Source organism: Acomys russatus, chromosome 14 (assembly GCF_903995435.1).
Source record: "Acomys russatus chromosome 14, mAcoRus1.1, whole genome shotgun sequence".
Lineage (NCBI taxonomy): Eukaryota > Metazoa > Chordata > Mammalia > Rodentia > Muridae > Acomys > Acomys russatus.
In genome coordinates, this window is record NC_067150.1 from 31035842 (window position 1) to 31060639 (window position 24798).

Genomic DNA, 24798 nt, shown 5'->3' on the forward strand with positions numbered 1-24798 from the left:
CCCAAAAAAGCTAAGTTACAAGGAGGGTCTAAGGGAAGATGCTAGAGTCTCTTTCAGGAGGGGAAATAGAATAGATAGTGGGAATGATTGAAGAAAGGGAAGAAGATCGGAGAGGGAGCACAGAAGAAATGAGGATGAGGATCACTTGTGTGGAAGAGTGAGGCAGAGGGGCTTGCAGATAGAAGAGAAACAAAGGGCAGAGGCATATCTGAATCAAGTTGGAGGCCCTACATAGTGTAGTGCCCCTGGAAGATATGGGGGTGACTCTAGCTGAGCCTCCTAGTACCAAGATCATGGAGACTGAAGAAGCCATCCCCTATCCAGACAACACTTCTCAGAGAAGGAAGGGAACACCTACCTACCCACAAGATGTGCAGGGATACAAACAGTACAGCTTCATGGTGATATACATTGCCAGAATTTCATGTTTACTTTTTTACTCACTTAAAAAATTATTTCAGAATTTTCAGCCGATCCTTTCCTGATACAGCTGTAACATTATAGTTGGTCCCTAGAAGGGAGCAGGGCTTCCAGGAAAAAAGCAGCAGCAACAGCAGCAGCAGCAGCAGAGCAGGGAATTCAGGACATATGTGAGTGCTGTGCTCTGCTCTCTATGGGAAGATTCCTACTTACTGCTTCTGAAGGCTAATACCTTAGGGGCAAAGCTTTGTGGCCTAGGGTGGGGTGGAAACTCATCCTGGTATGTGAGCCCACGGGATTACTCAAGGTTGATGGTACATAAATGATATCAATTTCAGGTTCAGAATCTCCTTCCTTCCCTCCTGCCCTTCCTCCCTCCTACTCTCCCTCCCTCCCTCTGTCCCTCCCTCCCTCCCTCTCTGCTCCTCCTTCTTACCCCCTGCTGCTTTTTCTCTCACCTCTCTCCTCCTCTCACTCTTGCTCCAACTCACAAAAAAATTTCTTGTTTGTTTTTGGTTTTTGTTTTGCTGTCTCTTCTGAGTTTTACTTAAATGTGTTCTATGGAAATGCAGCCTTGATTCTCCACTCACCCTGAGCCATTGCAGCCCTTTAAGCCTTCTATAGAAATATTAGAGGAACTGAAGCTGTCCCTTCTGTAAGTATCTGCACTGATGGTCTTGGATGGGGAGTCTAAGGATCAAATAACAATTTGTATTAAAGGCTTTTAACTCTACAATGACTTTTTCTGGTTTGAAGAACAGACTCTCCCCCTCCCTGTAGCAGTAAAAAGCAGGGTGTGGCCAGATGACTCATCAAGATTTCTGCCTGCAGTTGGCTGGCTTTGTCCTGTCTCTTAGCTCTATATCTACACCTAGTTTAAGGCTGTAACTTTGTTCACTTCTAGAACCAGTCTTTACTTCAAAGCCTTTGAACAACTGTTAGAACTGGCTGGTGGTCAAAGTGTCAAGGGAGAGGGTGAGACAGTGAGGACAATTTGTTCTGAGGTTGGGATCAGGAGATGAATATTTCATTGTAGTTGATGCTTCTCTCTTCTCTCAGCCTCCTGCAGTGGCCACTGCCAGCCTGAGATCTCTGCTGCCAGACACACACATCTCTACTTCGTCCATTCTGCTCCTGGGTGAGTCTCTCACTCTAAGCTTCTTGCTGGTGTCAGTAGAATGTATTTCCCCACATTCCAGGCTCCTCTACCTGTTCTCAGGAAAATTTCTTCGCCTCTGCTTGCTGTACTCTTCCGCCTTGCTCAGCTAATGCTTCTGTGCTGATGGCTGTATCTGAGCCATTTAATACTGTCAGACATCTCCAATTGCTTAAATAGTGGGTGTAGAGCATGATCTATTTTTTGACAGATATGTATGACTTACTAAAATTGTATAGAAAACACCAGTGATATCAGGGGTATGGTCTCTCGTGAGACTAAGGAGGTATCCCTAGCCTTCTGCATTGTCTGGGTTAGATATGCAACTCAGGATTTTGTACAAGCTGGCAAGTCAAGTCCTGTTGTGCTGAGCTAAAATTCCTGTCAGAGCCTGCTTTAACGCTCATATAATCACAATATTATCTGGCAGAATGGTTTTATTTGAAATATAAAGAGATGGCCCACAACAGGCTGTATATGAAGAGATTTAATTTAAGGAAGGGAAGGAGAGAGGAGTTAGGGCTTGAGTAAGCCAATCAGGGGGTGGGGGGGCAGAGAGAGCCAGAGAGAGGGAGAGGGAGAGAGAGAGAGAGAGAGAGAGAGAGAGAGAGAGAGAGAGAGAGAGAGAGAGAGAGAGACAGACAGACAGACAGACAGACAGACAGACAGAGAGATACAGACAGAGACAGAGACAGAGTGCACTAAACTGTTCAGATTATATGGTTAAGGGGAAGCAGAAGCCCTGTTCTGGAAAGTTTAGAGTGTATGGAGTGCCAGTCATGCCCTGTAGCAGATAGGGACCCAGGAATGTTGGGAGAAACTCGAGCTGTTTGTCCCCAGTCTGAAGCACACCAGCAAGGACCTAGAAACAGAACTCCGAAGCTGAAGCGACTCTTCTGGCAGGTCTTGCCATTCTCCCCAATTCCCTCTACCTTACTAAAAGAAGCTATTAGATTATCTTTCTAATAACTGGCCTCCAAGGTCTATTATATACCGTATATTTGCCCATGCTTCCTCTTGAGCTGACTACCAAGGTTGGCTATCAAAGTGTTGAAGTTTCAGGCAATCAAAAGCCCTTTGGCTTTATTAAATTAACATCCCCAGTAAATTAAACACATTATCCCTGACATGGGGTTTACCCATTTACTTAACTAAACATCATTTTTCCTGTGTGGCCACATCTGGCTCCTCTCTATCCAGAGACACGAACTTTGTCCAACTCTGGGACAATACCACATGCCCCTTCTCCCTGGCCTCTTTCTCCCGTCTCCCCTTGTTATGTTCCAATTCTCCTCCTCTCTCCCTCTCTCCTCCTGCGTTTGTCCCTTATGCTTGCTCTCTGTCTCTCTGATACAAATGAATCTCCTTTGTGGTAAGAAATTGGTCATTGGGTGTCTTTAGGTGACTTGAAGGTCTCCTACAAAAGTCTTCAGCAACTGTGATTGGGACTGATCATGGAGAGAGAGAGTTGATCTTTCCAGAGAATTTTCCAGTCTGTGTAGCTGAAAGAGAAGGTTGGACTCTAGGAGTCTAGGACTCATCACTGGACACTGGAAATCTGACAAAGTGCTCTTCCATTTCCTTAGGATGCATTTACCGCCTTTGTTGGTGTTGGGCAGAGATCACATACAGTGACAACAGGGAGAGACAAGCTAGCACATAACCAGAGTTAGAAAAGGCCAGGATGCTTCCCAGGTAATCAAGTTAATAATTAGAATTAGACAAATCTCTAGATTGTGAGGATAAAATAATCATGCAAACCATAACCTCGAAATATCATTCTATCCCCTTGTCATCAGACAATGCACATGAATTATATGAAATCATAATCAGTTCATGAGAAATAATTAAGAAATTTTGGTTTTAAGAAATATAGAGATGAAAGAGAGGGCTCAGTTCTAAAGAGCCCTGATTTTTTTTCCTGGAGGACCAGAGTGCATGTCCCAGGTCCTACATGGCAGTTAATACCATCTATAACTCTAGTCTCAAGGGATTCAATATCTTTTTATGGCCTCTTCTGTGGGTATTATTATGTGTAAGAGTTTCTGCTTGTATGTGATACAAAGACATAAACACAGGCAACATTTTTACATATAACAAAAATATATAATATTAAAATAGAAAAAAGTTCTGAAAATAAATGTAATCCAGGTAGAAATAGGAACAGGAAAAACATTGGCAGCTATATTCCTTGAGAAATTACTCTTAGGGACAAGCCTTAGTCTTGGAAATTTCCTACATACACATATTGTTATTATTCTGTGTGGAGAATGGCGACGTTCAATGAGCTGAAATTATGACACCAATACAGTTTCCTAAGGAGGGCTGATTCAATGTTGTTTGAAAAACAAATAAAAACAAAAACGGGGAAAATTTTTTTGAAGGAACCTCAAGGTATTTTAGAAATTTCCTACTTGGTGGCTTAGCGGACACTTGGAGCACCCCCACTTGAGCAATATTAATAGGAAGTTTTACCACTGGTATCTCCCTTCATTTTCACCACCTATCCTTATTCCTAAGCTAAGGAGTGGAAGCTGCTCATACAAAATAGAAGCTCATATACTGCAGGTAGTGATGGTTTAACCCCAATCATTGACCTCTTAAAGATGTGTCATTTCCACAGAAGCGTGCTGTCACCATGAAGCGTCACTGTGGTCTAGTCACTAAGAAAGAATACAGAGGTAAGCCTGCCACACAAATCTTAGTATGAGAGCATTTTATCTAGAATATGTCTTATCTATAGGTGCTACCCTAGTAAAGTCTGCTGATTCTCTAAACACGGATCTCTTCCCCAGTGCCCCTGAGATATATCTCAGTAACTTTGTCCATCAATGAATTTGTGGCTGGTGCAACTGCCACCTTCTACTATGAGAATGAGGAGCAAGCCCAGTTAGAGGCAACGTTTGTGTTCCCAGTAGATGAAGACACTGCCGTCTACAGTTTTGAAGCCTTGGTGGATGGGAAGAAAATCATGGCAGAACTGCAGGAGAAGACGAAGGTCTGAGGGATGAGTTCATCATCTCTTCTCCTCTTTCTTTTATATTACATTATACTTTACTCTTGATAAACAGTCCATAAGTGCAGGTGTCGACTATCCCTCCTTTCATGCACTTTTAATTACTACATGCCAAATTTCTATAAGGCAGAAGGAATCTAGTTGCAGCTATCAGAATAACTGTAAAGTTCACAGGATCCATGACACTCCCTCTAAACTGTCCATATCTGTTTAGACTACCTGTGGTTTTATTTTAATCTTTCATGCCCTTGCTCCAGGCTCATAGCAACTATGAGGATGCCCTCAAGCAGGGCTACCAAGCCTACTTATTGGAAGAGGATGACTATTCCAGGGATATCTTTGCTTGCCATTTGGGGAGACTCCAGCCTGGGGCCAAGGTTGCAGTTACTTTGAGGTATGTGCAGGAACTTCCCCTGGAAGCAGATGGGGCCCTGCGCTACCTGCTCCCAGCAATCTTGAATCCAAGACACCAGCTCTCTGGTAAGTAATTTATGGCTTTTAAAACCAGGAGTAGAATGACTGTGGAAAACACAAATTTATGGTTGTGCTGGAAATTGTTAATATGGAAATTTAATGTAATATTTCATAGAAGAGTCAGCGAGCAGTTACTTGAATATAAAGGAGCCCTTATTCCCTGTGGAGGGCCCTTCCTACACACTCAGCATAGTTGCCACCATCACTTCCCAGCATGGCATTGAGAGGGTCCAATCCAACTGCTCCTTGAGTCCTATTCAGTACCTTACAGATGACAAGACTTCTGCTCAGGTGAATAGTAACAGGACACTACTGTCAGTCTCCTCTATGTTCATCGTTGACCTGGTCCTCACCCAACCTCCCCACATCTCCCTAGTGTTTCTGGCCATGCATGGGGAGGCACACTCTCTACCTTCTCTACTCTGGGACAAGTGTAGACTGGTTTTATCCAGTCTTTCCTGTACTTCTGAATGTGCTCCTGAGAGAAGAAGCCTGCTGTTCTGAACACTGACCGTATCTCAGGAAGCACTCAATGCAGTTCTACCATGGCTCCTCTGCTGGTCTCTTACTCAGGTTTCCTTGGCTGAAGGACACAAGTTTGACCGAGATGTAGAACTCCTCATTTACTACACTGAAGTGCGCAGCCCCACTGTAGCTGTGGAGATGGGGATGCCAGACAGGAAGCCAGGTACTTTCTATAACTCGCTATGGTCCCTTTCTAAGATGTAAGTCTTAACTATTCTTGGTCTTCCATCCTTTATCCAATATCAATATATGGTCATTGAATTATTAACTTTTCACTTCCACAGGAAAAAAGTTTGTTCTTCATAGATAATCAGATGATTATGTCCTATGGGTAAATTAAATAGATTACTACATAAGTAGAAGATAATATGACCCAATAACATATATGAAAATACATAGCCTATTATCAACATGTGACAATGACTGGTCTTTACAAATAGGGCAAATAAAAAATAATGTTGTTACTAGTTCTCTTTTCCTATGATCAGGGATGTCCACATCTGATAAAACCTTATACTATACATGGTGTGTTGTACACTGTCAGATAGTGTTGAAGCAAATCAGTTTGTGTCAAATGTTTTGACAGTATTTGGGCTTTAAACAGTAAAGTAAATGCTCATTTTGGCAATTCCAATATTTATAATATTTTCTGAATTAAGCCAAAATATTTCCATGATATGCAGAAGATTTGACAATATATTATTTATTGATCCTAGAGCCTGAGTTTTTGCTTTCTGTTCAGAAAGTTTCCTCTTGTGCCTGTGAGCTCAAGGCTCTTCCCTGCATATTACTCTAACAGATTTACTGGGTCTGGTTTTATGGTGATGGCTTAAAACCATTGGACTTTAAATTTTGTGCAGGATGATAATAAGGGTCTAGTTGAATATTTCTACATGTAAACATCCAGTTAGAATAGCCCCATTTGTTGAATATGCTACTTTTACTTCTATTATATGCTTTTGTCTTCTTTTTTCAAGTGCCCATATGTGTGTTCCTTTATTTCTGGGTCTTCGATTTGATTCCATTGATCCATCAGTCTGTTTCTATGACAGTACCACGCAATATTTATTACTGTTGCTCTGTATTACAGCATGACATTAGGAATGGAGATATTTCAGAAGATCTTTTATTGTACAGGATTGTCGTAACTACTTGCATGTTTTTCTTTTTCCATATAAAATTGAGAATCTTTTTTCAAGGTTTGTAAAAAAATTCCCTTGGCATTTTGATGGGAATTGCATTGAATCCATAGATTGCTTTTGGTAAGATGACCATTTTTTCTGTTAATGGTAGTGATCAATGGGCATGGAAGATTTTTCAATATTGTAATATCCTCTTCAATTTCTTTTTTTTTTTCAATTTTTATTTCTTTTTCTTTTAAACTTTTTTAAATTAATTTATTCTTGTTACATCTCAGTGGTTATCACGTCCCTTGTAACCTCCCATTCTTCCCTCCCTCCCATTACTCCCCTCTTCTATGACTGTTCCTGAGGAGGATTTCCTCCCCCTGTATATGCTCATAGGGTATCAAGTCTCTTCTTGGCAGCCTGCTCTCCTTCCTCTGAGTTCCACCAGGCCTCCCCCTCCAGGGGACATGGTCAAATATGAGGCACCAGAGTACATGTGAAAGTCATACCCCACTCTCCACTCAACTGTGGAGAATGTGCTGTCCATTGGCTAGAGCTGGGTAGGGGTTTGAAGTTTATGGCCTGTATTTTCCTTGGTTGGTGCCATAGTTTGAGCGTGAAGTTCTATTTCATACAAGGTTTTCACTTGCTTACTCAGGGTTACACCAATTTCTTTCTCTCTCTCTCTCTCTCTCTCTCTCTCTCTCTCTCTCTCTCTCTCTCTCTCTTTGGCTAGTATGAAGGGTGTTGTTTCTCTAATTTTAACAACTCTAGGACTTCCTTGGTAGAAATTTTGGAGTCGTTTATTTATACTATCGTATCATCTTCAAATACTGATACTTTGGCTTCTTCCATTCCACTTTGTATCCCTTTTATCTTCTTTAGTTTTCTAAATGCTTCATCTATGACTGAAGTACTATATTGAAGAGTCATGGATAGAGTGGGCATTCTTGTCATATTCCTGATTTAGTGGGATTGATTGAAGTTTTTCTCCATTATTTTGGTGTTGACCATAAAAGGCTATATATTGATATTGCCTTACTATGTTTAGGTAGATACATTATATCCCTGATTTTTCCAAGACTATTAACATGAATGGGTGTTGGATTTTGCCAAGTGCTTTTTCCATATCTAAGAGGATGTACATGGTTTTTTCTTTCACTTTTCTTATGTGATGGATCAGCTTAATAGATTTACCTATATTGAACCACCATGCATGCCTCTGATGAAGCCTGCTTGGTCATGGTGAATGATATTTTCATATGTTTTTGGATTCTTTTGGGGAGTTTTTAATTGAGGGTTTTTGTACTCATTTTCATATGGGAAATTTGTCTGAAATTCTCTTTCTTTGTTGGTTTTTGAGTGGTGTAGGTATCAAGATGTCTTTGGCCTCAGAGTGAGGTTGGTAATGTTCCTTTCATTTCTATTTTGTAGAGTACTTTGAATAGAATTGATGTTAAATCTTCTTTGAAGATCTGGTATAATTTTGCACCAGATGGATTCAGGCCAGAATTCTCATAGGATTCTTGACTGTATCTTTGAACTCATGCTGGAAGCTGATAAGGGAATGGGTCCTATTCAAGAGTATAAAGGAATAGCTTTCCACACACTGATCCTGCTGTGTTTTTGTCTGTTAATCCCTAAACTGATATCCTTCCTCTCCCCTCTGCTCTGCTCCTTTCATTTTTATTGTGACAACTCATATTTAGTCCTACCCAAAGAGCACTAAAAGAACAAACATAGTGCTCTATATTTGAGCTCTCCGAGTTCTTTACTGAATTGATAATTCTTTCTTGAGGACATTAGAACCCCCGAGTTCTCTTGTACCTGAAAGGGGTTTTCCTCTTTTTGTACAGATAGTTTGATGGGAGCTCCTTCTGCAATGGTGAGCTTCTATCCCGCTATGCCAGAAGTGGAGGCCTCAAGCGTCTGTGGAGAATTTGTGTTCCTTGTGGACTGCTCCATAAGTATGCAGTCCCCCTTGAACAACCAGAATAAGTCTGAGCTGCGCATAGAGGCTGCCAAGGTAAGGGCAGATTCTTCACTATTCATCCATGCCATGGGATGAGTACTAGGACGGATGGGAGTGGAGCCCATGTGTAGGTCTAGGTCAGTTCTGCTCAGGGCAACAGCAAGCATGGTCACTCAGTTCTTTGCCTTGAAATGAAAGGTGACAGAAGACAGTGACATACCTCACCCCTAGGAACTACACTAGGGTCTGTATATTTGGTAGTTCCCTCTCTCACCCCACCTCCTTATCTTCTCTCACCTTCAGGAAACTCTGCTGTTGTTGATAAAGAGTTTGCCAGTGGGGTGTTATTTCAACATCTATGGATTTGGCTCTTCCTATGAAAAATTATTTCCGTAAGTGTCTTGGACAAGCATAGACTGTGAATGAATGGGCTTCCGAGGCAGATCTGCACTTTTCAAAAGACTACTGCAAAGTTGTCCTGAACACTGGGGTTGTCCCGAGAAAGTTTAAATGATTGCGATAGGATTGGGAATGTATGCTACTGCCACGTGACTAGATCTGCTTGTTTCTCTAAGAGAGAGTGTAAAGTACACTCAGGAATCAATGGAGGAGGCAGTGGAAAGAGTGAAGGATTTGGAAGCTGAACTAGGGGACACTGAAATCTTAACACCACTTTGCAACATATACAAGGCACCCTCCATTCCTGGCCATCCCTTACAGGTGAGTATTAGAAGCAGTGAGAGAGCAAAAAGGCTCTGCATAGCATGAAATAGAAAAATTTTACCATGCTAAGCTAAGAGGGACAAAGAGTGAAATCCTTTAATAATCCAATCCCAAGAAGTTCTTTCTTATAGAATTGAGTAAACTATGTGTATTCTACAAAATAGTGAAGAGAAAAAAGACCAGAGGCAGTTTTCCTCCTTCGTTTCATATAGGCAGTTGGTACCACAGAACCTTCCGATTAAGCAGCATCTGGAGGATGAGAATCTTCTCAGGGGTCTGGAGTCTCACTGCTGGCATAGAGCAAGTGACTGTGCCTGCTCCAGGGTAACTAGGCTTCAAAGACTGGAAACAGGTGTCTTCCATGGAGCCAGTGATGATGGTGTCTAATGAATCTGACGGAGGCTCAACGAATGTATTTTTTCTTTTGCAGCTTTTTGTCTTCACAGATGGAGAAGTTACTGACACATTTAGCGTCATCCAAGAGGTGAAGTTAAACAGCAAAAAACACAGGTATGAAGAGAACATGGTTTCTGCCGTGCTGACCAGAGCTCAAGCAACACTATGTATGACCTGTTTATATGTAACAGCACATTAAAATTTATAGCATTGAGTGCATAATCATTTATGTAGGGACTTCTAATTTCCTGTTTTGTCGTTATTGTTTTGTATGGTTTTTAATAATTAAATTTGTTATTTGACCACTTCAGATATATACACAGGAACACCACACACACACACACACACACACACACACACACACACACACAAGCCTACATATTACTCCTCTCATCTCTATTTACTCTTTTTTTTTCTATTTACTCATTTCTCAATTTATTCTTAATTAGGCTAACAAGGATCTCTATTTTTTTGTGTTTCCAAAAGAGAATGTGTGTGTCTGTGTGTGTGTGTGCGTGTGCGTGTGTGTGTGTGTGTGTGTGTGCATGTGAATGCATGGGCGTGCACATGCTATTCATGCTCTGGGAGTGTGTGTGTTTGAGTAATAATTATAATTGAATTTCATCCACTTTTTGAAGTAAGTGGTGATTTTATCTTTCGTTGCTTTAGGTGGGGATGGTATCTATTATTACATCTTATTTCTACCTTGTATTCTAGGGTAAACACATCTCAGTACTCATGAACAATCTCTGTCACATATTGTTGGGTTCAATTGAATCATATGTCCTTTGATTTTGCATATTTATTAATGGAAAATAATCCCATGAGGTTTTGGTATCCATGCAGACCAGGCATCACACAATGAGCCTGAAAATCAAAAAGAAACAGAAATAGCCCTATTCCAACCTCATGAAATAGGTCCTTGTCCCATGCTTCAGATAGTAAGTGGACATCAGATGCGGGATAATTTTCCTTTCCTTCTTTACATTTCCAGGTCTTGGCTACGAGGCTCATATTTTCTCAGTCATTAGAGCCAAGTTTCATGGTAGCTGGATGCTTTACACAAATTATTAAAACTACTGTGTATTAAATCTTTAGTTCTATCAATTTGAAAAACAGTGTAGGTTTTCTGTGAGTACAACTCCTAGTTTGTATTGCCTTGAGCCTTGTATTTGAGTCCTTTAATATCCGAATCTTTTAAGAAGTCACACACTTCACCTCTGGGTCTTCTGCAGGGCAGGTGTCTGGAAATTCTGCTAATCTGCTGCTTTATTTAAAACAAATAGTGACTATCTTATAGGTAATCTGGATGGATTAAAACTACTGAATAGACTTTGGTCCTCATGCTTACATGAAGAAAATACAAGTTCTAAGACCAACTTGCAGATGATGACTCACATTGACACAATATCCACAGATACTAGATGTCCACACATCACCCAAGATGTCCGTGCATTTACTTGTCACTTTGATATTTTCATTGCTTACTAGAAGAATGTTGGAGATAGAATGTTTCTAGATAGCTGCTCATCTGCCCTGTAGTGAGAATAGAACTAAAGACAGATTTTGCAAATTCTCTGGGCCATAGATCTGGTCAAATGAATCTGAGCCTTTCCTCCTAGAAGACTGTGATTTAAATTGAATCACTCAAGGCATGGAAATTAAGTATGATTTCTAAAAGATAATAATGTACTGACTTTGAGGTAAGTACCTTGTCACTTGTGGTTTTGAACAGCACATGTTAATTGGTAATTGTGCTATGGAGAGCCCGTCTTTAATGTTCATCATTTCACCATTGCAGATGTTTCTCATTTGGAATTGGAGAAGGCGCCTCCACCAGTTTAATCAAAAGCATTGCTCGGGTATCAGGGGGCAGTGCAGAGTTTATCACAGGCAAAGATATGATGAAGACCAAGGTAAGAGCAGGCAGTGTCCACAGTTGCATGCTCCAGAGCAAGCAGGACAGACAGAAGGGACAGGGACACTGCAGCAAATGGAGATGTCCTACTCTCCTGGAGGGCACATTTTCATGAGTCTTAAGCAGAATATTTAGAAAGTCTTATTACTTTCGTAAAAACAAAAAAAAAGTAACATTTTCATATCTAAAGAATGACATCTGGGTGCCGTAACTGGAAATCCATAGAGGTGATAATTAAAGTAGTGATCCTTTTGTTTTGAAGAGCAGACAGAAAGAAAGTGAAAGACTTAGCAGCTTTGTCTGTGACTGCAGTCTATACTCTGAGTCAATCTAGTAGAACCCCATTCTACATGCAAAAGACACAAAAAAAAGACCAGTGTCTCTTTTTGGTTGTCTGTCTGTTTGTTTGTTTTTTTGTGAGTGTGTGTTAGACTAAAACATGCTAAATTCACCTTCCTTATTAGTATAGAAAAATGGAAGACATCTCTGATTATGTTTCTAAACTTCTCTTTCCATTTTGTTACAACTTCTTTTCTAACTCAGTTCTGCAGAGTTCTCTTTTCTCAAATATTTCCTTCATTCACACCTACACTTTTAAATCTCTCAACTGTAATTTCCTCATGTGAAAAAGTAGAGAAAGAATGGCATTTCTCACTTAGCGCTGGTGCTTAGACATGACTTATGTCCTTGGGTCTCGTAAATAGTTGACAATAGTCATTATTATCATTCTTGTGTGTAATCCTGGCTCTTCTCTTCCCCAACAGGCTCTTAGGTCTCTGAAGTTTGCTCTACAGAGTGCAGTGGAGGACATCTCTCTGACCTGGGATTTGCCACCTGGTCTGTCTGCTAACATGCTTTCTCCAAAGGAGACTGCCATCTTTAGGGGTCAGAGGTTAATCATCTATGCCCAACTGACGGGGTTTATGCCTGTGAGTCCCTAATCTTGTTCATTCCTTTACTCAGTGGAGTCTGTATCAGCAATCTAGTTAACACTAACTGTTGCATTGGATTTGATCAAGATATACACTAGCTAGGCAGGCAACCTCTCATCCTCTTCTTTAAGACCTATCTATACTATCCTGTACTATCAGATTCTTACTCTTACACTGCAGCATAGAGCTGCAACGCTATCCTCATCTCACCATTTTCTGACTATGTATAGGCTTTTCCACTCCTCCTCTTTTCTTATTGGTAGCTAATGGAGAGCTCTGGGAAAATATGCCTCAAGTACACCATCCAGGGCAAGAGTATTGAAAACAGGGTGACATTTTCCCTACAACCCAAGACGAATGACAGGTAAGAATTCAGATTTGCTTCTCATTTTCCACTCTTTCTCATCCGTCCTCTCCCCTCCCCTGCCCTCTGCTCCTCTCCCCTTCCATTCTCTTCCCTTTTCTTCCCTTCTCTTCCATTCCCTTCTCTTCCCTTTCCCATTCGCTCCCCTTTCTTTTCTCTGACATCCTTGATGGTTCAATTATTCTTGTCCCTGACCTCTGTTGTTTCTGCTAAGCTATACTTTTTCTCATTAATTCATCTAAAAGCTTTGTCTCTGCATTCCCTCCCACCTGCAATCAGTAGCTTTTAAGAGTCTTGGGTATGTGGTTTGCAGTTATTTTTCTTTAATTTTCTATAGTAACTTTTTTCAGCTTCACCATTCATCGGTTGGCTGCAAAGTCCTTGATTCAGATCAAAGACCTGGGACCCAGTAAGACCCCAGAAAGAGAAAAAGAGGATGTGGTGAACATCAGCATTCAGTCTGGAGTCCTCAGCTCCTTCACAGCTTTCATTACCATAATGAAGGGGCTCAACCAGCCAGTGCAGTGTAGTGCTGTTCACAGACTGATTCCAAGGCCAGTGGCATTTGATACTGGTATAGCACTTCCACAAATAATTACACCAAGTAAGTTTTATTCCAATTTAAACTTATGTATATCGGGTCTCAGATATCTAAGTACATCATTTGAAAAATGGTAAGTTTCAGAATCTTAGAAATTTAAAATGGAATAAATATCTTAATTTTTTTGTGTGTGTCTTCATCATTCTACACCCAAGATTTATGGCTTGCCTTAAAATTTCTAGAAAAGTAGATTGTGTTCAACTCAGAGAGAGATTTTATAGAGAAGTTGAGGAGAACCCCAGGACATATTACAATACAGGGTCCAGTTGAATTTATAGAGTTTTTTGGTAGGCATAAAAACCAGAGAGAGAAGTGGGTTTTGTAAATCACTTGCAGTTGGTGTTAGCAGCTTTTTCTGAAGAACGTGGGGGGAAGAGGACTGTTTCATTTCTAATGTACGATTTCACCATGTAGTTCTGGTGAATAGAAATTAAGGCTATCAGTTAAAGATACTGACGAGGAGGAGATTTGTTTCATTGAAGTTTACATTGAATGAATAATAAAGTTGAAGTGAACATGACACTTTTTTGAAATAAAAGAAGAATCAAGGAGCAACAGCAGGGTAGATCAAAGACTATTTTAAAACATGAAATGCTAAGTTAAAACACTAGAATTATGAGATTGGTATTAAAAAGTAAGATTAAAATCTTTCTGAGATATCACTCAATTCTGCATGATACCAATGGCTTAAGGACATGAGAGAGGTGTGTTACAGCCATAGTTACTGAATCAGAAGAAGTTAATATCTTTGCATTAAGCTGTTGCATAGGCTACCTACATGTATGATCATAATCATGAAATTTGTGGAAGAGCTAGGAGTACATTGGAAACCTGTGGTAGGAATTTGGGAAAGATAGGACTTAAGTAGTTGAGAGAAGGTAGTAGTGAGGAACATGGATGATAATCCAGGTGAAAGAGAAATTAATATTTTGGGGACTGAGAAAATTGTCAGCCTTACCTTCTGATCATAGATGGTTAGAGTACAATTGCACTCTTCTTCAAATGGACAGAAGTAAAATATCTTTTTGGAGAAACAATATTTTGAATTAGGGTGTAGCTAGAAGATTCCTCTTGTATCAATGGTAGGATGCCACTACGAGTGCTTAACACATCTGAGAGGTTTCAAAAGACTCAGTAGGAAGTAGAATCAAGGCTCAGAAAAATAGTGTCTTTATTGCAAGAGCCAACATAGGAGAAGGGCACATCATGCTTAGTGAGTGAAGCTGATGTGAATAAGAGGGCTGATGTCTCAAATCCTCACACTTTTTAATTTCTGCTACAAAGCATGGATGATGCTGCAGTCTTCACTGTGCATTTGTGTTTTTCAGATTACAAGCCACGCTTCCGCTTGAGACCGGCAAGATATGTAACAAATTTTCAAGGTATTTTGCATGCAGGATATAGAATGAATCCATAGTGTCCAGAGATGTCTATCAAGACATACTTCTACAGTCTGAGGGAGTTTCTACCTAGGAATCTTTTCTCAATAATATTTGTTTTTCACAGATCATATAGATTATGAAAAGCAATCTTCAGTTCTCCAGAAAAAACCACGGGTATTTAAACTAATACCAGTGACAGATTCTTCCACCAGAAAGAACAACTTACAAAATGACCACAAAGGTGAAATGGTCCTTAGACCCTGTCTATGATTTATGTAACCATAAACTACTTTTCAGTACTCTTCGTCTTGGAGCTTTCTCTAACTAATGGGTAACTGATTAGAGGCAGCAGCCATGAGGTGATAGCTGACATCACCTTGTATTTGCCAGAATGAATCTAACATCATTAATCTATACTCAGCACTTGATTCCTTCTAATGTAATATAGTTTAGCATCCTCAAGTTCTTCAAGCCCACTGCCTGTATCTTCCTACACAGTCCACATGTCCTTAGGGCCTGGGGCCACTAGCATATGCTGCTGCTGTCTTTCAGATCTAAGACCAACTGCTTTGCATCAAGGAATAGAAACAGTCTGTAGATTTTCTGAAGAACTCTCAATATGGCCTCCCATTCCAGAAGACTTCCACAGGAGGGCTGTATCCCATTGACTCTGTGATTTCCCTTGTCACCCCTCTTTTGTCATTGGTTTTAATTTTTTTTTTCACAAAGCTATAGGAGAGAATGTTGCTGGGAAGCTGATTTCCCTCCAAAATGCAAATGGATCTTGGAAGCTGGATGAAGACCTGGCCATGATCCTGGGCACTAATTTGGAAGACATCAAGGCTGCAAACCCTGCCAAGGTGAGATGCAAAGTGAAACAGGGGCAAGAGTGTGTGCTTCATGAGGTTATGAACACAATTAGAATTGGTAGGAACCAGGGCCCAGCAGAGAACTAAGAATATAGGTAATGCAAAGGTGAAATTCACTTGTAGTGTATAGAAGATTAAAGCATTCCTATCTTAGCTGGAAAATAAAGAACATTGAAATAATGGTCAGGGTATTGAAAGGCATGGTCAGCATGATGGATGTCAAAGAGAAAACTCAACACTATTCAGTGTTAGGCTCATTCACTAAGTGCCAATAAATGACAGACAAATTTTTAATCAATAGTGGTATACATTCTGTTATATAAAAACTGATTTAATTATTTAGGGTACAGCCACAGGAATATTTCTTCAAAATTATTTCAGCAGGCTGGAAAATTTTCACAATGATAATTCATTTTAACACTAAAAATATAAGATCTTCTACTAGTTAGACAAATAGATCACCAAGAGATCTGAACTCCAGCGTATAGGAGGTCATGTGCTTAATTCAGTAAAAACATATAGGAAAGGAGAATGAATATGCTGTTATCTTAATTTCAGTTAAAAATTTGGATATTTTTCTTTTCTTTTTTTAAAAAAGTATTTAATGTATTCATTTTATATCCCCATTGTAGCCCTTCCCTTGCCCCCTCCTGGTTATACCCTCCCTTTCTTTTCCCCATTTGCCCTACCCACTTCCCTACTACTCAGAAAGGAGAAACCTTCCTCACCTAACTTCTGACCCCAGACTATGTAAGTTCCACATGCGCTACCTGCATCCTCTTCCTCTGTGACCTGGCAAGGCCAGCACACCAGAAGGAAGTGATCAATGTGTGGACAATAAAGTCCATGTCAGAGGCAGCCACTATTGTCAATATAATAGGATTCACATGGAGACTATGTTGCCTATCAACTACATCTGAGAAGGATGTCTGGGTCCTCTCCTTACATGACCTCTGTAGGTTCCTCAGGGTTGAGATTTGATGGCTCTGTTGTTCTCATGGTAAAGCTCCTGTCCCCTCCAGGTCCTTCTATCACTCCACTTTTCCATAAGACACTCTGTGCTCTGACCCAGAATATGGGTGTGAGACTCAGCATTTGTTTCATTCCTCTACTGGGTGGAGTCTTTCAAGGATCTCTACGGTAGGCTCCTGTCCTGTTCCCTCATTTCAAGATCTTCTTGTAGCTGTTTTATTTGTCCTTCTGAATGAGAATTAAACATCCTCCCTAGGCTTCTCCTTATTATTTATCTTCTTTAGGTCTCTGGATTATAGCATGATTATCTTGTAATACATAGGTAATATATGCTTATAAGTGAGTATATACCATGCATGAACGTGACAGTAAGCTGTACTCCTCCAGGGCTTCTGAATTATCTCCTGCCTCCAGGTTCCAACCCTGCTTAGGTTCCTTTCCTGACTTCCTTTGGCACTGAACAGAATGCACATTTGTAAACCAAATAAAACTTTTCCTACCCAACTTGCTTTTTGGTGGTGGTGATTCTTGGCAGCAATTGAAACCTTGACTAAGATATCCATACACTTGGTGTTTGGAGTGTTTTAAGGAATGTGGTGATGGTTACATTGGACTTACAACCTAAGTCATTTTCAAAATGTCAAGAGCATATTATGTGATGCTCTGGTCAGTCTTTATGGCAGATATGGGGCACAGAATTCATGTTGCAGCATATTGGGTTATGATGAGCAAGAAGACAATAAATTCATTTGCTTCCTCTTGAGTGGCTTCCTGCCCTGCCTGAAGCCTCACAGAAGTGTCTGCTTCTGTTTTGCAGCATGAAGATCCCTCAGCCTGGGCTGCAGTGCTGGTTGGGCTCTGGCTGCATGCCAATGCAAAGGACTTCACCGGCCATTTTCTGAAAAAGAGGGTCATGGCCTGGCTTCATAACCATGGTGGTAGGAGCACAGTCCTCCTCCCTCGCTTACCCTCTTTCTCATATGTCTCAAGCAGCTATGCTCCTACATGCTGGGGAACATTAGGGAGCCCCATAGTTTCCCCAACCTGCTATCTTAGACCATTGCCTGTCCTTTCAGCTTATTTTCCATTTTGATATTAGAGTTAATATCGACTTGGTAGTTGGGATAAGCTGAGAAACAGCAAAAGAGCAAAGATGTGGATGCTTAGCTGAAGAAGCCTATCTCAAGACATGTAGCAAGTCCCCCTGTGTGTCTATTGTATCCTTGCTCCTGTGTCCCTTGGACAGGAAATCTAAAGGAGAATAAGAACAAGAGTGAAAAAGCCAAAGGGCACTGTATGAAGCTAAATCAATGCTGAAGGGTGTGACAGAAATGACTGAGAAGGCTGAAGGAAGGATCCTCCCTCTCCTCTCCTGTCTCACAATTCTGACTCTTGTTTCTTCTCACAGGTTCCTCCATCCCCATGCTTGTGCAGGCTGCCAATGGTCTCTTGAAAGTATCTGTGAATCCTGATGCCTTAGGCTTCTGAAGATGTCACCCACATAAAGAAGAGTGTTTCCTGGGTACCGCTAAGTCGCTCAATTCTTCTTGGCTGAGAAACCTTTGGTTTTAGCTTTACTGCTTTTTATTTCTTATAACAAGAACATTCCAATAACCTTGCTTACCTATTCCAGTCTCTTTGTATCTATCTCATTTTTCTTCTGGGAGCAGTCATCATGGCCTCTAAAATGTTTTTATTTCATTGTACCTTTATTTTATTCATATACATTTATTCATACACAGAATGACACTTGAATTTTCCAGAGCAATTACAATAAATATAGAGTTAGCATATATCATTGATCCTGAGCAATGGCTCAATCAATAATCTGCATTATTAGCCAGGTATGGTGTCATACACCTATAATCTCAGCATTCAGATAGATAGAGTCAGGCAGGTTCCTGTGAGCTTGAAGCCAGTTTTATTTACAAAGTGGTTCCAGGATACCGAAGGCTACCCTGAGAAACCCTGTCTCAATAAAACAAAAAACAAATAACCTGCAATACTATTTCCACTCATTTTTTCTCTTGCATGATGGTAAGGACCATAGCAATAAGCTTTATATGACTGGGAGCATGAATTGGATGAAAACTGATTTTCAACATCAATATGTAGAGAGAATCTATTGCGTATTGTATGGGAATATCACCTGTCAATAAAATTTGATGGCCTATTAACTGAGACAAGAAATAGGAGGTAAGAGTGCTGTTCGACAGATGGAGTCTGAGAGATAATCAGACTCAGAAGACTTGCCCTGTGACTCTGAAGAAGATGGAGATATGAAACTGGGCAATTGCTTATAAATAATATCACTTTTATTCTAGTCTAAGTCACATGACAGGACTTAGAATAGTTCCTAAGTCCTGTCTTGTGACTTAGTCAGGGAATGTGCCTAGATATATTGGCCTACACTTTTGTTAATATGTTTAAGCCTTAGAATTGTTATTTCGGAAGTTTAAGGCTAGGGGGAAAACATGCTTTTACAGATGTAATTCAAACTTACCTAAGAATCCAAGCTTAAAACACAAGACTCAGGCATTAAAACAAAGAGTTTTGGATACAGAAGCAGGGTCAAAGAGACATGAGGGCCCATTTAGAAGGGTAACTGACATGGGGATTAGTTGCCTGAGGACTGAAGGTGAGAGGGCTGCCAGAAGAAGGGAAACCAATTGGGAGAACATTTCTGGGACAACATGAAGACTTGTAAGCTCTTCTTAGGATATGAGTGTGACCACAACTGAGATTCCCAGCAGCAAGGTGTATACAGACACTGAAGGAGCCACATTCTATAGACAGGCAGCACATCCAAGGAGGGAGGATGTCACAAACCCACAAAACTTTGCACCCAAAATTCACCCCACATACAAGTTGTGTAGTGTTAAAAATGCAACAAAGATTGAATCAAGGGCCAAACAATGATGGGTCCAACTGGAGACACAGCTCATGGGAGAAAGCTAACCCTTCTCACTATTCGTGCTACTCTGCTAATGCTTGCAGACAGGAACCTAGCATAGTTGTCCACTGAGACACAACTAAACACTTGGAAGGGGACAGGGAAGGGTGTCATGTTCTACAGACTGAGCTACCAGGCCATGTTTATAGCAGCTCTGTTCCTACTTGCCAGAGACTGAAATTACTCAGATGCCCCTTAAGTACAGAATGGTGAAAGAACCTGTGATACATTTACACTGTGCGGTACTACTCAGCTATTAAAAACAACGACATCTTGAGAGTTGTAGGCACATAGATGGTACTAGAAAAGATCTTCATGATTGAGTTAACTTAAACCCCAAAAGCACCACTCAGAAGAGGAAATAGAATAGACAGCAGAAGCATTGAAGAGAGGAAATAGGGTAGGAGAAGGAGCATGGGAAGAAATGAAGATGGAGATCAGACCTGAGGAGAAAGGGAGGGAGGCTGGAGAACAGAGGGATAGCAGAGAGAAGCAATGGGGGTGGCATCTCTGTTACAAGCTGGAGACCTACTATAGAGTAGGCTCCTGGGAAGACATGGGTGTGACTACAGCTGAGACTGCTAAAAGCAGGGATCATGGAGAATGAAGAGGCCACACTCGAATTAGACGGGATCCTAGTGGAGCACGTGGAACACCAACCCACTCACAAAAACTTCTATATCAAATTTACCTTGTGTACAAGAAGAGCAGGAATAAAAACAGAGCAGAGATTGAGGGAATAGACATAAAAAGACAGCACCAATCTGATACCCACCCCATGATAGAGAGCCAATGCATGGCACTATAAGGATAATACGCTATGCCTATAGATGGGAACAGAGCATAGCTATTCTCTGAGATCCTCCACCCAACTAAGGATCGAATCAGATGCAGAGAATCACAGACATACATTGGGCAGAACTCCGGGAGAACTGTGGAAGTATGTGGGCAACGAGGAGAGAAGGAAGGGGACAGGAGATTCACAAGAAGACCAACAGAGCTAATTAAATAGGGCTCAGCTGGGCACTTGGAGACTGAAATATCAACCAAGGACCATGCATGTCCTATACCTAGGCTCTTTACACAGATATAGGTGTTCATCAGCTCCACTTTCATATGTGTCTCCTCCTGTGGTGATTGGGGCTGTCTCTCACATGGACTTTGTTGCATGCTTTTGGGTGACCTCCACCTCAAGGGGCTGCCTTGCCAGGCTACAATGAATGACACTGATGTGACTTGACCTGCTGGGGTGGGTTTCAGTGGTGGGGCTCCCCTTTTCTGAAGAGTACAGGAAGCAGGAAAGGGAGTAGTCGGGGATGGGAAAAGAAGATGAAGAAAGCAATGATTTGGATAGCAACTCAATAAATAAATAAATTAATTACTTAATAGAAAGAAGAAGGGAGGCTGGTTCCCGGGAGCTGGAGTCTGATGCAATTTGCTAGCAGAACAGGAGGCTTTGTTTCTTTTAAAAGGAGCATAAACTCCACATTCACTTCTCTCTGTGTTCCCTCTACTTCTTAGTTCCCTTTCTTCAATCACTTCTGCTTTCTATTCTATTTCTCAGACCTTTGATGAGCATAGGGCCTTCAGAGGGAAGATAAAGTATAGTGGGGGCATCTCTGTGAAAAATTGTTGAGATAAGTCAGGGTAGGCTTCTAGGAGGATATCAGGGTGACTCTAACTGAGATTCCTAGTAGCAGGGGTCATGGAGACTGAAAATGACACCATCTAACTAGATAGTGGAGGGAGGGAAACACCAACCCTCCCACAAAAACATTGACCAAAATTTACCTTGTCTGCAAGATATGCAGAGATAAAGATAATACAGGAGTTGAGAGAGTGTTCAAGCAATGACACTATTAACGGCACTCAGCTATGCTTGCAGAAGGGAATCTAACATAACTGACCTCTGAATGTCTACACCCACCAGCACATTGAAACCGATCCTGAGACCCACTGTCAAATATTGGGCAAATCGTAGAGAATCTTTTAGAAAAGTGGGGTGGTGGTGTGTAGAAGACCAGTAGATGGGAGAGGCTCACAAGATGACCAATACAGCCAACTAGCCAGGGCCGTTAGGGACTTGGCAAGACTGAAGCACCAACCAACCAACATAACTAGATAGGACCTAGACCTCCCATATAGATGTAGGAAATGGGCAGCTCCACCTTCATGTGGATACACCAGCAAAGGGAGCTGGGGCTGTCTCTAATATGAACTAAGTTTCCATCTTATTGATCACTCACCCTCGGTGGGGCTGCCTAACCAGGCCACGGAGGAATAGGATATGCTCAGGCTTGTTGTGACTCAATGAGCTGGGGATGGGGGGTAGCCTTTTTAGAGGAATAGGGGAGGGGAGATGAGGAAAGAGGGAAGGAGAGTGGTACCAGGAGAAAAGAAGAGAGTGTGGTATGATCAGGATGTAAAATGAATAAATAAATAAATTTGAGAGAGAGAGAGAGAGAGAGAGGGAGAGAGAGAGAGAGAGAGAGAGAGAGAGAGAGAGAGAGAGAGAGAGAGAGAGAGAGAGAGAGAGAGAGAGAGAACACATCCTATAGGCAAGAGGTTTTCCAGAGCAAAGTTAACCATGAGAAGAGGGAATGAAGACTCAGAGCACAGCAGCTTAGGCTTCTCCCAAGCATAGCAGGGTTTCAGAGAAGCCTCAGAGAGTGATCATTGACTAATCAGGATATTTCCTATAAAACACAGGATAACCATGAAATGGTCATAGACCCAATGAACCAAGGAGAGCCCAAGAGGGTATGCATAATTTCACTTAGAGGAGAAAATAAGACAGACATCTGAAGTAGATGGAAGGAGTGAACTGGGAGGTAGAGGGGGTGAAGGGGGTAATGGGGTTTCAGATGGAGATTAGGAGTGGGGAAAGTGAGGAAAGGGGAGGACTGGGAAAGTAATAGAGCAGAGATTGGTGAGGGAGGCATATCTGAGACAGGGAAGGCTCCTCAGAATCTGTGGGAGGACCCTATGGAGATGACCCTATCTGAGACTTTTAGTAATTGGAAATATGCAGGGTGAGGTTGCCATCTTCTATAGTCAAATGGGAGTTCCAGTGAAGGCATGGAGACAACAGATCAGTGAAGGCATAGAGATACCAGATCACCCATAAACCTTTGACCCAAAATTTGTCTCACCTACAAGAAGTATACAGATAAAGATGGAGGGAATGGCAAACAAATGACTGGCTCAATTGAGACCACTCCATAGAAGAGTGTTAATCCTTGACACCTTTTTTTCATTATTTTTATTTAATCATTCTATAGCCTGATACCAGGCTTTCCCCCCTCTAGACTCAGGCCAAGCCAGATGACCCACATTAACCTACTACTTCTTATGAAGGAAGGGGGATCGATAAGGGGTAACAAACTACCCCAGCAACTCAAGTCACACCAAGACTAAGCACATCCTCTCACACTGAAGACACTCAAGGCATCCCAGGTAAAGAAAAAAGATCCAAAATAGGGAACAGAGACAGCCCCTATTCCCATTATTGGAGGACTCATATGATGACCATGCTGTTCATCTGTTACATATGTGTAAGGGGTCTAGGTCTGGCCCATGCAAGTTCTTTGGTTGGTTATTCAGACTTTGTTGGTCATAATGGGCTCAGGTTATCTTTCTTTATATGTTTTCTTTGATTTCCTTCTCCCCTCTTAATCCCTAAATCCTTCCCCCCACTCTTCTACAAATGTCCCTGAACTCAACCTATTGTTTGGATATAGGTTGAATATATTCATCTTTTCTATCTGTTGCTGAATAATTTCTCTCAGCAGACAGTTATGCTAGGCTCCTGTCTGCAAGCATAACAGAGTCGAGTGCCCTTAATACTGTCAGGGATTTTCTCTCCCCCATTGGGTGGGTCTCACATTGGACCAGTCATTGGCTTTTACTCCCTCAACTCTTTCTTCCATCTTTAAACCTACACTTCTTGTAGGCAGGAAGTGCCACCTTTCTACAGGAGGTAGTAACTTCAGCCTCCATATTACCTAACTCTAAAAATCTCAGCTAGGGCCATCCTCAAAGACTCTGAGGAGCCTCGCATGGCACAGAGATGTGACCCAAACCACACTGACTCCCATTCTCTTTCCATGCCTTCCTGCTTCCATACTCTCCCCACACCTTATGTGATCCTCTCCACCCCCTCTCCCACATAGCTCTCTCCCTCCATCTACTTCAGATATTTATTTTATTTACTCTTTTGAGTGAGATTAGGGATCCTTCCTTGGTCCATTTTGGTTTCTTTAGATCTGTGGATTGTAACATAGTTAACCTGTACATTATGGCTAATGTCCACTTGAAAATGAGTACATACCATGCAGGTCTTACTGGTTCTGGGTTACCTCACTCAGGGTGATCTTTTATAGTTCCAAACATTTGTCTGAAAATGGCATGAGGTTTTTGTTCTTAAGAATGTATCACATTTTCCCTATCTATTCTTCAGTCAGGGCACATGTAGGTTTTTTCATTTTAGACAATTATGAATAAAGCTGCTATAAACATAGTTGAGCAAGTATTCTTGTGTTATGGTGGAGCATCTCTTACATACATGTCCAGGAGTAGAATATCTATGTCATGTAATAGATCTTTTCCTAGTTTTCTGAGAAGCCTCCAGACTGATTTGCAAAGTTGTTGAACAAGTGTGCTCTCCTACCAGCAATGTAGACTTATTCCCTTTCCTCCAAATCCTGATTAGCTTGTGTTGTCATTTGTGTTTTTTATCTAGCTATTCTGACAGTTATGTGGTGAAATTTCATGTTCATTTTTATTTGCACTACCCAGATGACTAAAGACACTGAACAATTTTTAAGTGCTTCTCTGGCAGTATAAATTCCTCTGTTGAGAATTCTTGGGTTAGGTCTGTACCCCGTTTTTTAATTGGGCTGTTTGATTTGTTGGTGCAAAAGTTCTTGAGTTCTTTTTACATTTGGATATTAGCCCTCTCTCAGATGTAAGGCAGGTGAAGACGTTTTGCAATCTGTA

General features: G+C 41.2%; 1 protein-coding gene across 1 annotated transcript; it reads left to right on the forward strand.

Annotated features, from left to right (window-relative positions):
- The first annotated feature begins 4214 nt into the window (after window positions 1-4214).
- On the forward strand, window positions 4215-18363 carry LOC127197860 (von Willebrand factor A domain-containing protein 5A-like). Its single transcript, XM_051155705.1, has 18 exons — window positions 4215-4257; window positions 4372-4574; window positions 4850-5072; window positions 5182-5357; window positions 5640-5754; window positions 8575-8744; window positions 8994-9082; window positions 9266-9410; window positions 9844-9923; window positions 11611-11725; window positions 12492-12656; window positions 12923-13023; window positions 13374-13627; window positions 14953-15006; window positions 15131-15247; window positions 15736-15866; window positions 17665-17785; window positions 18256-18363. Exons 1-18 carry the CDS (start codon window positions 4215-4217, stop codon window positions 18333-18335), a joined length of 2382 nt encoding a protein of 793 aa, XP_051011662.1. The 3' UTR covers window positions 18336-18363.
- Window positions 18364-24798: the final 6435 nt, after the last annotated feature.

Excerpts from the sequence above, each read along its gene's own strand:
- LOC127197860 (XM_051155705.1), top strand. The coding sequence starts at position 4,215 with ATGAAGCGTCACTGTGGTCTAGTCACTAAGAAAGAATACAGAG. Across the intron at positions 5,073-5,181 it reads TCCAAGACACCAGCTCTCTG|AAGAGTCAGCGAGCAGTTAC; the intron begins GTAAGTAATTTA and ends AATATTTCATAG. Across the intron at positions 5,358-5,639 it reads ATGACAAGACTTCTGCTCAG|GTTTCCTTGGCTGAAGGACA; the intron begins GTGAATAGTAAC and ends TCTCTTACTCAG.